Source organism: Salvelinus fontinalis, chromosome 4 (assembly GCF_029448725.1).
Source record: "Salvelinus fontinalis isolate EN_2023a chromosome 4, ASM2944872v1, whole genome shotgun sequence".
Lineage (NCBI taxonomy): Eukaryota > Metazoa > Chordata > Actinopteri > Salmoniformes > Salmonidae > Salvelinus > Salvelinus fontinalis.
In genome coordinates, this window is record NC_074668.1 from 79714627 (window position 1) to 79729278 (window position 14652).

Genomic DNA, 14652 nt, shown 5'->3' on the forward strand with positions numbered 1-14652 from the left:
ACATTGAGCCAGTTATAAAGACGTGGTTACATTGAGCCAGTTATAAAGACGTGGCTACATTGAGCCAGTTATAAAGACGTGGCTACATTGAGCCAGTTATAAAGACGTGGCTACATTGAGCCAGTTATAAAGACGTGGCTACATTGAGCCAGTTATAAAGACTTGGCTACATTGAGACAGTTATAAAGACGTGGCTACATTGAGCCAGTTATAAAGACGTGGCTACATTGAGACAGTTATAAAGACGTGGCTACATTGAGCCAGTTATAAAGACGTGGCTACATTGAGCCAGTTATAAAGACGTGGCTACATTGAGCCAGTTATAAAGACGTGGCTACATTGAGCCAGTTATAAAGACGGGGCTACATTGAGACAGTTATAAAGACGGGGCTACATTGAGACAGTTATAAAGACGGGGCTACATTGAGCGAGTTATAAAGACGTGGCTACATTGAGCCAGTTATAAAGACGTGGCTACATTGAGCCAGTTATAAAGACGGGGCTACATTGAGCCAGTTATAAAGACGTGGCTACATTGAGCCAGTTATAAAGACGTGGCTACATTGAGCCAGTTATAAAGACGTGGCTACATTGAGCCAGTTATAAAGACGTGGCTACATTGAGCCAGTTATAAAGACGTGGCTACATTGAGCCAGTTATAAAGACGTGGCTACATTGAGCCAGTTATAAAGACGTGGCTACATTGAGCCAGTTATAAAGACGGGGCTACTTTGAGCCAGTTATAAAGACGTGGCTACATTGAGCCAGTTATAAAGACGTGGCTACATTGAGCCAGTTATAAAGACTTGGCTACATTGAGCCAGTTATAAAGACGTGGCTACATTGAGCCAGTTATAAAGACTTGGCTACATTGAGCCAGTTATAAAGACGTGGCTACATTGAGCCAGTTATAAAGACGTGGCTACATTGAGACAGTTATAAAGACTTGGCTACATTGAGCCAGTTATAAAGACGTGGCTACATTGAGCCAGTTATAAAGACTTGGCTACATTGAGCCAGTTATAAAGACGTGGCTACATTGAGACAGTTATAAAGACGGGGCTACATTGAGCCAGTTATAAAGACGTGGCTACATTGAGCCAGTTATAAAGACGTGGCTACATTGAGCCAGTTATAAAGACTTGGCTACATTGAGCCAGTTATAAATACGGGGCTACATTGAGCCAGTTATAAAGACGTGGCTACATTGAGCCAGTTATAAAGACGGGGCTACATTGAGCCAGTTATAAAGACGTGGCTACATTGAGCCAGTTATAAAGACTTGGCTACATTGAGCCAGTTATAAAGACTTGGCTACATTGAGCCAGTTATAAATACGTGGCTACATTGAGCCAGTTATAAAGACGGGGCTACATTGAGCCAGTTATAAAGACTTGGCTACATTGAGCCAGTTATAAATACGTGGCTACATTGAGCCAGTTATAAAGACGGGGCTACATTGAGCCAGTTATAAAGACTTGGCTACATTGAGCCAGTTATAAAGACGTGGCTACATTGAGCCAGTTCTAAATACGTGGCTACATTGAGCCAGTTATAAAGACGGGGCTACATTGAGCCAGTTATAAAGACTTGGCTACATTGAGCCAGTTATAAAGACTTGGCTACATTGAGCCAGTTATAAAGACGTGGCTACATTGAGCCAGTTATAAAGACGTGGCTACATTGAGCCAGTTATAAAGACGTGGCTACATTGAGCCAGTTATAAAGACTTGGCTACATTGAGCCAGTTATAAAGACTTGGCTACATTGAGCCAGTTATAAAGACTTGGCTACATTGAGCCAGTTATAAAGACGTGGCTACATTGAGCCAGTTATAAAGACGTGGCTACATTGAGCCAGTTATAAAGACGTGGCTACATTGAGCCAGTTATAAAGACGTGGCTACATTGAGCCAGTTATAAAGACTTGGCTACATTGAGCCAGTTATAAAGACTTGGCTACATTGAGCCAGTTATAAAGACGTGGCTACATTGAGACAGTTATAAAGACGTGGCTACATTGAGCCAGTTATAAAGACGGGGCTACATTGAGCCAGTTATAAAGACTTGGCTACATTGAGCCAGTTATAAAGACGTGGCTACATTGAGCCAGTTATAAATACGTGGCTACATTGAGCCAGTTATAAAGACGGGGCTACATTGAGCCAGTTATAAAGACGTGGCTACATTGAGCCAGTTATAAATACGGGGCTACATTGAGCCAGTTATAAAGACGTGGCTACATTGAGCCAGTTATAAAGACGGGGCTACATTGAGCCAGTTATAAAGACGGGGCTACATTGAGCCAGTTATAAAGACGTGGCTACATTGAGCCAGTTATAAATACGGGGCTACATTGAGCCAGTTATAAATACGGGGCTACATTGAGCCAGTTATAAAGACGTGGCTACATTGAGCCAGTTATAAAGACGTGGCTACATTGAGCCAGTTATAAAGACGTGGCTACATTGAGCCAGTTATAAAGACGTGGCTACATTGAGCCAGTTATAAATACGTGGCTACATTGAGCCAGTTATAAAGACGTGGCTACATTGAGCCAGTTATAAAGACGGGGCTACATTGAGCCAGTTATAAAGACGTGGCTACATTGAGCCAGTTATAAAGACGTGGCTACATTGAGACAGTTATAAAGACTTGGCTACATTGAGCCAGTTATAAAGACGTGGCTACATTGAGCCAGTTATAAAGACGTGGCTACATTGAGCCAGTTATAAAGACGTGGCTACATTGAGCCAGTTATAAAGACGGGGCTACATTGAGCCAGTTATAAAGACGTGGCTACATTGAGCCAGTTATAAAGACGTGGTTACATTGAGCCAGTTATAAAGACGTGGCTACATTGAGCCAGTTATAAAGACGTGGCTACATTGAGCCAGTTATAAAGACGTGGCTACATTGAGCCAGTTATAAAGACGTGGCTACATTGAGCCAGTTATAAAGACTTGGCTACATTGAGCCAGTTATAAAGACGTGGCTACATTGAGCCAGTTATAAAGACGTGGCTACATTGAGACAGTTATAAAGACGTGGCTACATTGAGCCAGTTATAAAGACGTGGCTACATTGAGCCAGTTATAAAGACGTGGCTACATTGAGCCAGTTATAAAGACGTGGCTACATTGAGCCAGTTATAAAGACGGGGCTACATTGAGACAGTTATAAAGACGGGGCTACATTGAGCCAGTTATAAAGACGTGGCTACATTGAGCGAGTTATAAAGACGTGGCTACATTGAGCCAGTTATAAAGACGTGGCTACATTGAGCCAGTTATAAATACGGGGCTACATTGAGCCAGTTATAAAGACGTGGCTACATTGAGCCAGTTATAAAGACGTGGCTACATTGAGCCAGTTATAAAGACGGGGCTACTTTGAGCCAGTTATAAAGACGTGGCTACATTGAGCCAGTTATAAAGACGTGGCTACATTGAGCCAGTTATAAAGACTTGGCTACATTGAGCCAGTTATAAAGACGTGGCTACATTGAGCCAGTTATAAAGACTTGGCTACATTGAGCCAGTTATAAAGACGTGGCTACATTGAGCCAGTTATAAAGACGTGGCTACATTGAGACAGTTATAAAGACTTGGCTACATTGAGCCAGTTATAAAGACGTGGCTACATTGAGCCAGTTATAAAGACGTGGCTACATTGAGCCAGTTATAAAGACGTGGCTACATTGAGCAAGTTATAAAGACGGGGCTACATTGAGCCAGTTATAAAGACGTGGCTACATTGAGCCAGTTATAAAGACGTGGCTACATTGAGACAGTTATAAAGACTTGGCTACATTGAGCCAGTTATAAAGACGTGGCTACATTGAGCCAGTTATAAATACGTGGCTACATTGAGCCAGTTATAAAGACGTGGCTACATTGAGCCAGTTATAAAGACTTGGCTACATTGAGACAGTTATAAAGACGTGGCTACATTGAGCCAGTTATAAAGACTTGGCTACATTGAGCCAGTTATAAAGACGTGGCTACATTGAGCGAGTTATAAAGACGTGGCTACATTGAGCCAGTTATAAAGACGTGGCTACATTGAGCCAGTTATAAATACGGGGCTACATTGAGCCAGTTATAAAGACGTGGCTACATTGAGCCAGTTATAAAGACGGGGCTACATTGAGCCAGTTATAAAGATGTGGCTACATTGAGCCAGTTATAAATGCGGGGCTACATTGAGCCAGTTATAAAGACGTGGCTACATTGAGCCAGTTATAAAGACGGGGCTACATTGAGCCAGTTATAAAGACGTGGCTACATTGAGCCAGTTATAAAGACGTGGCTACATTGAGCCAGTTATAAAGACGTGGCTACATTGAGCCAGTTATAAAGACGTGGCTACATTGAGCCAGTTATAAAGACGTGGCTACATTGAGCCAGTTATAAAGACGTGGCTACATTGAGCCAGTTATAAAGACGGGGCTACTTTGAGCCAGTTATAAAGACGTGGCTACATTAAGCCAGTTATAAAGACGTGGCTACATTGAGCCAGTTATAAAGACTTGGCTACATTGAGCCAGTTATAAAGACGTGGCTACATTGAGCCAGTTATAAAGACTTGGCTACATTGAGCCAGTTATAAAGACGTGGCTACATTGAGCCAGTTATAAAGACGTGGCTACATTGAGACAGTTATAAAGACTTGGCTACATTGAGCCAGTTATAAAGACGTGGCTACATTGAGCCAGTTATAAAGACTTGGCTACATTGAGCCAGTTATAAAGACGTGGCTACATTGAGACAGTTATAAAGACGGGGCTACATTGAGCCAGTTATAAAGATGTGGCTACATTGAGCCAGTTATAAAGACGTGACTACATTGAGACAGTTATAAAGACTTGGCTACATTGAGCCAGTTATAAAGACGTGGCTACATTGAGCCAGTTATAAAGACGGGGCTACATTGAGCCAGTTATAAAGACTTGGCTACATTGAGCCAGTTATAAAGACTTGGCTACATTGAGCCAGTTATAAAGACGTGGCTACATTGAGACAGTTATAAAGACTTGGCTACATTGAGCCAGTTATAAAGACGTGGCTACATTGAGACAGTTATAAAGACGTGGCTACATTGAGCCAGTTATAAAGATGTGGCTACATTGAGCCAGTTATAAAGACTTGGCTACATTGAGCCAGTTCAGGAGCTCTCAGTATGTGTTCCATACAGCATGATACAGGGGTTCCTGGTCTGTTAACAGTTACAGGGAGACACAGTTTGCTCTAACACAGCACTGTGCAGTACAAATGGGGAGAAATTAAACGTGTGTGGGTGTGTGTGCGTCCATGGTCTATGAGTAAGAGGAATGATACACACCACTGTAAGCTGTCCTAGCAGGCAGACATTTACACCACATTATGCCTCTCTCTACAGTAACTAGCCTAACCACGAAGGCTAGCCTAACCTAGTCAAAGAAAGTCACTAACCATTGTCTACTGTTTCTTTATGTGCCCCATCAGGTCGTGACAAAACTAAAATTGTGCTTTCAACAGGCCATGCTATGCCAGACAAACATGCCACACAGAAATGCCCTCCACTCAGCCCTCACATGGCATGCAGACCACAGACACCAAATAAAATCAATGTTAACTTGCTAAAGGCCAGGGAACTCAAAAAGAACTCAACAGAGTAGCAAAACATGAGTCAGTCAGTTTTTCCCTATACTCCATGCCTCCATCAGAAGCTGGGCAGCTGGCTGACTCCGGACACCATCAGTAGGGCTAAATGGGAGAAATGTGGTGGCTGGATTTCTTTGGAGCCGGTTCACTGAATAAACTGTTGTCCAGAGGAAAGAATAACATTTGAAGAAAAATAGAAGCACGTGTCTCTAACATTGTGGTCAATGAGGGGTATTGTACCACTGGCATCTGTTCCCATGAGATTTTTTTATCAAAGTAGGCTATAGGACAGCCTGTCCTGGTAGCCTAGATTCCCCCACAGCACATGGCAGAGGAAAGCCCCCATGAATATGATCACATTGCATGCTATAAAGATGTGCTGCACGAGTCACAACTATTCTAAATAAAAATGTGGGTTTCGCAGACCCAGATCAAGTCTATTCCTGGACTTCGAAGCCCTTTGAATAAGAATTCTCCAATGAGAAGGCTTTGTAGTCCAGAAGTAATCTTAATCTAGGTCTGGGAAACCGTCTCTAAAGGTTTAAGGCCTAAAAACAAAGGTGGGTGTAACAGTGGCTTGTCTCGTATCCTCCAATGCCACCGACATAACACCGGAAATGTATGTTTTCCCTGGCCAGCGGCCACAGTAACACAAGAGGGGTTTGGTAGCTAGGAAACCTGAGCGTTGTGGCGGGCGGAGGGAGCGGGTTGGAGCAGAGGTTGGAGCCTGGTTTAGCGTAACCTTTCTAGGGTATGCTGCTCCGTACGGCGGGGCTCTGGGGCTCCCAGTCTGGTGCTACCAGTCACCACCTTCGGCCTACAGCCGCTCCCCTGTACATCTCTCATTCTTTACTTAACTTTTATTTAACTAGGAAAGTCAGTTAAGAACAAACTCTTATTTACAATGACGGCCTACCAAAAGGCAAAAGGCCTCCTGCGGGGACGGGGGCTGGGATTAAGATAAAAAATAAGTAACAAAAAAATAAAAAACAACACACACATCACGACAAGAGAGACAACACTACATAAAGAGAGACCTGAGACAACAACATAGCATGGTAGCAACACAACACTACATAAAGAGAGACCTGAGACAACAACATAGCATGGTAGCAACACAACACTACATAAAGAGAGACCTGAGACAACAACATAGCATGGTAGCAACACAACACTACATAAAGAGAGACCTGAGACAACAACACAGCATGGCAGCAACACGGCACTACATAAAGAGAGACCTAAGACAACAACACAGCATGGCAGCAACACAACACTACATAAAGAGAGACCTAAGACAACAACACAGCATGGTAGCAACTAGAGGTCGACCGATTATGATTTTTCAATGCCGATACCGATACCGATTATTGGAGGACAAAAAAAGCCGATACCGATTAATTGGCCGATTTATTTTTTAAAACGTTTTTTTTTTATATATATATATACACTGCTCAAAAAAATAAAGGGAACACTTAAACAACACAATGTAACTCCAAGTCAATCACACTTCTGTGAAATCAAACTGTCCACTTAGGAAGCAACAATGATTGACAATAAATTTCACATGCTGTTGTGCAAATGGAATAGACAAAAGGTGGAATTATAGGCAATTAGCAAGACACCCCCAATAAAGGAGTGATTCTGCAGGTGGTGACCACAGACCACTTCTCAGTTCCTATGCTTCCTGGCTGATGTTTTGGTCACTTTTGAATGCTGGCGGTGCTCTCACTCTAGTGGTAGCATGAGACGGAGTCTACAACCCACACAAGTGGCTCAGGTAGTGCAGCTCATCCAGGATGGCACATCAATGCGAGCTGTGGCAAGAAGGTTTGTTGTGTCTGTCAGCGTAGTGTCCAGAGCATGGAAGCGCTACCAGGAGACAGGCCAGTACATCAGGAGACGTGGAGGAGGCCGTAGAAGGGCAACAACCCAGCAGCAGGACCGCTACCTCCGCCTTTTTGCAAGGAGGTGCACTGCCAGAGCCCTGCAAAATGACCTCCAGCAGGCCACAAATGTGCATGTGTGCAATTTTTATTTTTTTTACCGATTTCCGATTGTTATGAAAACTTGAAATCGGCCGTCGTTTTTGATTTTGTTTTGTAGTTTTCTATTCAATGCCATTACAGTATCTATTGACTTAGGACTCAAATTGCAGTTCCTATGCCTTCCACTAGATGTCAACAGTCTTTAGAAATTGTTTCAGGCTTGTATTCTGAAAAATGAGGAAGTAAGAGCAGTCGGAATGAGTGGACCCTAAAGTGTCACAGAGCTTTTTCATGCGCACGACCGGGAGAGTACCTTTCTTGTTTACCTTTTATATTGACGACGTTATTGTCCGGTTGAAATATTATCGATTATTTAGGCTAAAAACAACCTGAGGATTGAATATAAACATTGTTTGACATGTTTCTATGAACTTTACGGATACAATTTTGATTTTTTTTGTCTGTCTGTTTTGACTGCGTTTGAGCCTGTGGATTACTGAAGAAAACGCGTGAACAAAACGGAGGTTTTTTGGATATAGAGACTTTATCGAACAAAAGGAACATTTATTGAGTAAATGAATGTCTGCTGAGTGCAACCATATGAAGATCATCAAAGGTAAGGGATTCATTTTATCTCTATTTCTGACTTGTGTAACTCTTCTATTTGGCTGGTTACTGTTTGTAATGATTTGTCTGCTGGGCTATGTTCTCAAATAATCGTAAGGTATGCTTTCGCCTATGTAAAATATGTTTTGTTTTCTGAATTTTTATAATGAGTATTTCTGTATTTGAATTTGGCGCCCTGCCGTTTCACTGGCTGTTGAAGAGGTGGGACGCTACCGTCTCACGTACCCTAGAGAAGTTAAATAAAGGACACACCTTGGCTGCCTTCCAAGCAATGGGAACCTCCCCAGAGAGTACAGGTTAAAAAGGTCAGAGATAGGCTTGGCGATGACAGGGGCTGCAACCTTAAAGAAGAAAGTGTCTAAACCATCGGACCCAGATGTTTTTTGGGGGTCAAGTTTAAGGAGCTCCTATAGCACCTCAGACTCCGTGTCCGCCTGCAGGGAGAAACTTTGTAACGGGGCAGGGGAAAGAGGGAGGAGCATCGGGGCTAGTCGCATTAGAAGAGGTGGGAGATGAGGACGCATGACTGAGTCAAATAGGAATCATGACTTAAGTGGTGATTAAAGAGCTCAGCCATGTGCGCCTTGTCAGTAACAACCACATCATCAACATTAAGGGACATGGGCAGCTGTGAGGAGGGTTTATTCTCCAAGTCTTTAACCGAGAGAACTGCTCCTTAAAGTAACTAACTTTGGCCATCCGGATAGCCTGAGTGCACTTATTTCTAATTTGCCTGAACGAGATCCAGTCAGCCTGAGTATGCGTGTGCTGAGCCATAAAGCCTTTCTTAGCCCCACTAAATGTCATATCAACCGGAATACCGGTATGTGAATATGTATGTCTATAGTTAGCCCTGAGGTGGGATGGACTAGCCTGGTTACAGATCTCTTTGTGCAGTATAGCCAACTACAATGGTCATTTTCATGCCCATTGTCTATACAGCAAACAAATCTGGGATCAAGATATAGGGAGGGACTGGGAGGGATTCGGGGGGAGGGCTCCCCAGTCTGTCTGAGGCTCAGACTCGGAGCCCCCCGCCCCATGCCTCTGTTTCCTCCACCCCCAGTCTGTCTAAGGCTCAGACTCGGAGTCCCCCGCCCCATGCCATGCCTCTGTTTCCTCCACCCCCAGTCTGTCTGAGGCTCAGACTCGGAGCCCCCCGCCCCATGCCATGACTCTGTTTCCTCCACTCCCAGTCTGTCTGAGGCTCAGACTCGGAGCCCCCCGCCCCATGCCATGCCTCTGTTTCCTCCACCCCCAGTCTGTCTGAGGCTCAGACTCGGAGCCCCCCGCCCCATGCCATGCCTCTGTTTCCTCCACCACCAGCCACTGAAAACTGACAGCCACCCAGCAGACAGACGCCAGGACCATCTGTTCAGCAGAACACCTCCCAGACACAGCTTCTCTGACTGGAGACTAGGGTTGTCATGATACCAGTGTGGCGATACTACGATACCACATTTTCCTTGGTAAAAAAAACAAAAACAGGAAGCAGACTAAAAACTCTATGGTTGTTTAAAAAAATGTTTTATTTTCTACTATAGGACTGTTATGTCATAAGAAATTATGTCTGCTTCATTTTTTGTTTCCTTGCCACGATACTTCTGAGTATCGCAATACTGGTATCATGGTGACAACCCTAGCGGAGACACTTCCAGAACCTTCTACAGCAGACAGGAGAGATCACCCCACAGTCACAGCACTCACTACATCCAACAGTGGAAGCCTACTCTAGTCCTAAAGACCTAATCATTTTATAAATAGCGCTAGGGACCAGAGCACACAAAGAAGGCTGAGACTTCATCTGCTGCACACATTGGGAGAGCAGAGAAGGGAAACTTTAACCCGCTCTTTCTGATAGAAGTCAGTGCGTCACGACGATCAAGAGCTTCTGGTTACGCCGATTTCCAGATAAAAAGTATGTGTGTGTGTGAGAGAGAGACGTGCGCATGTGCTTCCCCCCAGGCACCAATAACCTTATGTTACACTGTTGTGCTACTTCAGACAGCGCCATTATGTCTCTGTGGCTCATTAAATGTTTCAGCCCATGTGGGTCTAAAGAAGTGACTTGTGAAGCTTTCCCAAAACCTACAATTTGAAAGCATTGGAGTCAAACCTACAGACACAGTTATACCGGTATAACCTACAGAATATTATACTAGTGCACCCCTGATAGGTGCAGACTAAGTGCAGGGTAGTTCCCCTGTTCCAATTCAATTAGGCTACATAATTGTAACTCCGGAGCTCTGGATATCCGACTGCAAGCTCAAATTTGAGGAATGCTTGCCCAACTGTCCAAGACATTGCATAACCACTTCCTTCATAAGATACTGGAACGAACGGTGTCTTAATGCTCTTATCGGGATCAAACAGGCTACTGAACATTTTGTTCATTTATCACTAATCCTATAAAGGTCCCATAAAGGTTCCTATCTGTACCTTTCATGTACTCTACCTTGACCTAGTAACACTAATGACTCTGATGAGTGTGTATTCTTTCTAAATGCTGACTAAAGCTAAAGATGAGTTGTGATTAGTGTTGCAAAATATCTCCCTTGGTTATTCAGATATCCTGGTTGGAGGGTTCCCTCCCTGCTTATTCCCTCCTGATTCTGGGAATCCTCCAACCAACATTTCTGGGAAAGTTTGTGGAACTTTCCAACTCTATCTGTGATTGAGAGGGCAGGTACAGGAAGTGACATACCTGAAGATGGGTGTGTGTCCTGGTTTGGGTTTGTTCCATGTGAAATGTGAGGGCACTGAGAGAAACTGTTCCCCTGGCCCGTCCTTCTTCAGGGAGTGCAGGGTGTCTTCCGAGGGAGAGTCCATGAGGGGGGAACCGTTCCCAGAGTCGTCCAGGCCTAGGTCCCCCTTCCCCCCCATGGAGCATGTCCGGTCCTGGGAAGTCTTCCTAGTCTTGGAGGGGATGTCTGCCTCGGAAGGGCAGCACTGGAACATGCCCATGGAGGCGCTTCCTATCCAGGTGTCCTCTGTCACGCTGCCCCTTGGGGACGGCTCGGGGGTGGGGATCGGGGAGTGGTGTGGGGACACGGAGCCCACCGGGTAGCAGATGTCTGCGCTGGAGTGTCGTCTCTTCCCGCAGGGTGAGGTGGGGCGTGAGGAGGGGCGGGACGGAGGCCGGGGGCTCAGCCAGTTCTCGTCGGTGACGGAGGTGCGTGGGGAGTGGCAGGGGGAGACTCGAGGGGACAGGGAGTGGGAGGAGTGGGAGTGGTGAAAGACAGGGTGGTGGTGCTGATGCCCAGCCCACAGACCCTCCTCCAGGACCCCAGGGTGAGGGGAGCAGCCAGGGGAGGTGCGGGGAGACCCCAGGGTAAACCTTGCGGCCGCTTCGTTCAGCTCAGAGTCCACATCATCGTACACGTGGGAGAAGGACTCGCAGGACGAGGCGTCTGAGAACCAGCTCCTGGAGGACAGGGAGCTGCAGGGGGACGGGCTGAGAGTTGAGTCCCGGTATGAGTGGTCTAAGGGCAGGTACAGGTGGTCCCTGGACAGGGGCCGGTCCCCATGGTGGTAGTCCCCATCATTACCTCTAAGATTGTCCTCGTTAGCGTCCATCTCTTGCTGACAGCTGGGGGAGATAGACGTGATCTGGATGCTAGGACACTCAAAGGCTTTGGGAGGCCCCCCACCCCCACCTGCAGGGCTGGATTTGTTTTTATTGACATTGTCCTGGACCTCATAGTTGGGGTCGTACACCTTGTGGGACTGCAGGTGCTGATGGGGGGAGGAGCTGATGACTTGGGAGTGGGAGTGAGACTGCATGCTGCCATTGCGTGACTGGCCCATAGACTGGTTGTTGACCACGGACTGCTGGCCCACATTGAAGATGTAGAACGACGTATTGTCGTCAGGCTCCAGATCTGAAGAGGGAATGATGGAGAAAAAGGACCATAAGTCACCATCACAATAACCGCTCTATGGGCCATACAATACCTATTTGTATTATATGAGAAGGATGCTAATACTTGTAATCTGGCAATGCCTTTGAACTGAAATTATTTCAACAGAACATTACGTTTACCCCTATTCCTGTGAGATCTGAGCCACTGCACCGCCAGGGGAGTGATAAGGAAAGACCCAGGCAAACAGCTCCACTATCTCACTGACTAACACCTTTATTGGTGCTTTATTGCTGTGGTTTTCATTATGTTAGCCTTGAACAGGAATTGGCTTGACACACACATACACACATAGGAGGAGTTACTTTGCTTCGCTGCAAACAAGGATAGTCCTCATCTACAACAGTAGGTACATTATGGTCTACTGATAGACAACCTCCATTCCAGACATAGTCCTACATTCCAGAGGGGCGGGGGGACGATAGAGGTGTGTGTAGGTGTGTGTGTGTGTGTGTGTGTGTGTGTGTGTGTGTGTGTGTGTGTGTGTGTGTGTGTGTGTGTGTGTGTGTGTGTGTGTGTGTGTGTGTGTGTGTGTGTGTGTGTGTGTGTGTGTGTGTGTGTGTGTTGTGTGTGTGTGTGTGTGTGTGTGTTTAGACGGGCAGAAAGAAAACGGGCATGGTTCCAAGAAGGATAACCGATGAGCATCGCTCCTCAGGAAACAAATTCACACAACGGTGCATGCTCTCTCCTGTCATCACGGCAGCACCAGCACTCTAATAATACACATCGGCCCTGCCTCGGTGATGGTCTGGCCACACACAGGCACAAAGACAGGCACACACACACAGGCACAAATACAAACACACACACACAGGCACAAAGACAGGCACACACACACAGGCACAAAGACAGGCACACACACACAGGCACAAAGACAAACACACAAAGGATAGGTGGCTCACAGACAACAACCTATTGTACACCAACACCACTCTATTTGTAGTTATTGATAAACTGGCTGGACCTAACTGGGACACAAACAGGACAGCGTCACTACACGCCCCTGGACTCATCCCGAGAAATACACCATGTCACGTTCTATTCGATAGTTCTGTTCAATATTAGGACTTCGTACAAAGATGAAGAGAATTTGCAATATTGAACCTATGTAACTTTGTGAAAATACAGTTCACTTTTAACTACTGTTGCAGCAGTAGTGTAAATCACTTAACATAGTTGTGCTGTGCTCTCCTGTAAAGTACAAATAACCTAACCAAAGGTGCACATAATCATGATATTTACACCCCCAGTTCATGTCATAGGCAATGGGGGTTTGAAATTGCTGTCCGATTACAAAACACTTTCTGCAAAAAAGCTTGTTCTTCAAAACAAAACACTTTGAAAGGATCATAAGAGACACAAATCCTGTGCGTCAACACATTTAGGAAACCACAGTCTTCTAAAGCTAAAGATGAATGGATATATCAGAATCAGAGTATAAAAAGGGACATTTTAGGAGGAGCAGCCTACTCAATTCTCTCTCTCCCACTCCCCCCCCCTCCCACTCACTCACTCACTCACTCACTCACTCACTCAATTCATAGCTGCTCCACACTGGCCCTGCCTGCCTGCCAGTGTCACAAGACTGCTGTATCCTGTGACGACAGAAGAAGACAGCAACTGACTGACAGAGGGATAGACGGAGTGTATGTGGTGTGTGTGTGTGTGTGTGTGTGTGTGTGTGTGTGTGTGTGTGTGTGTGTGTGTGTGTGTGTGTGTGTGTGTGTGTGTGTGTGTGTGGAGGACAACAGAGCGGGTCAACAGCCTGCTGCACTGTGCCGCCTCGACCCTCCCCCCGAGCCCTCAGAGGAAGGACAAGACAACACACCAACAAAGGCATGGCGTACAGTATGTGGGAGAATACACTAACTAAAGCACTGCTATCGGGTTGGATAGTCATACACTGTAGGCCTAGCTCTCCATAGCATCTGGAAAAACACACACATTTACTTTGTGTTGTTCCTTTACTTTCAGTCAAGTTTTTTTTTTTAAATGTATCATTCAAAAGTAGTGTGGCACGGTATACTGAAACGTTTGTACTTTTCCGATTCTAGAAGCTGAAAAACGATTTGGTACGAGAATTAATATTGCTTTTGGTACTTCTGTCAAATGTTTCTCACGGCGTCTACTGATTGAGAGAGGATCAAGTCTATCAGGGCAGTCCCCTTATAGCACAAGAGTACGCTGCCTCTAGACTAGCTCTAGACTAGCCTGTGCTGAGGAACTCACTGGGAGTCTGGGCTGCATCACTACTTGCGCTGCACAGAAGTTAACACGCTTAAACGGCATGTAGAAATGTTGATTACTGTTCGCTAAACAATGTCCAAGTGCTACATAAAATACAACACTTTACAATGCAAAAAGATAACGTTAACCGGTAACTTCCAGCTTTGTAGGCAAACTTTCCTTGCTCGCTTACAGCTGAAGCTAACATCAATTCACTACCCTAGTACCTTGTTTGTGATTACATGCA

The 14652-nt window shown here is 45.3% G+C and overlaps 1 protein-coding gene across 2 annotated transcripts in view; it reads right to left on the reverse strand.

Moving 5' to 3' along the window:
• The window catches only part of LOC129854485 (nuclear factor of activated T-cells, cytoplasmic 3-like), a 104723-nt gene that overhangs the window by 70158 nt on the left and 19913 nt on the right, over positions 1-14652 (reverse strand). For both annotated transcript variants that reach the window (XM_055921569.1, XM_055921568.1), the window contains exon 2: positions 10964-12140. In XM_055921569.1, the coding sequence (XP_055777544.1) occupies positions 10964-12140 (1177 nt within the window). The remainder of the gene's footprint in view (positions 1-10963; positions 12141-14652) is intronic.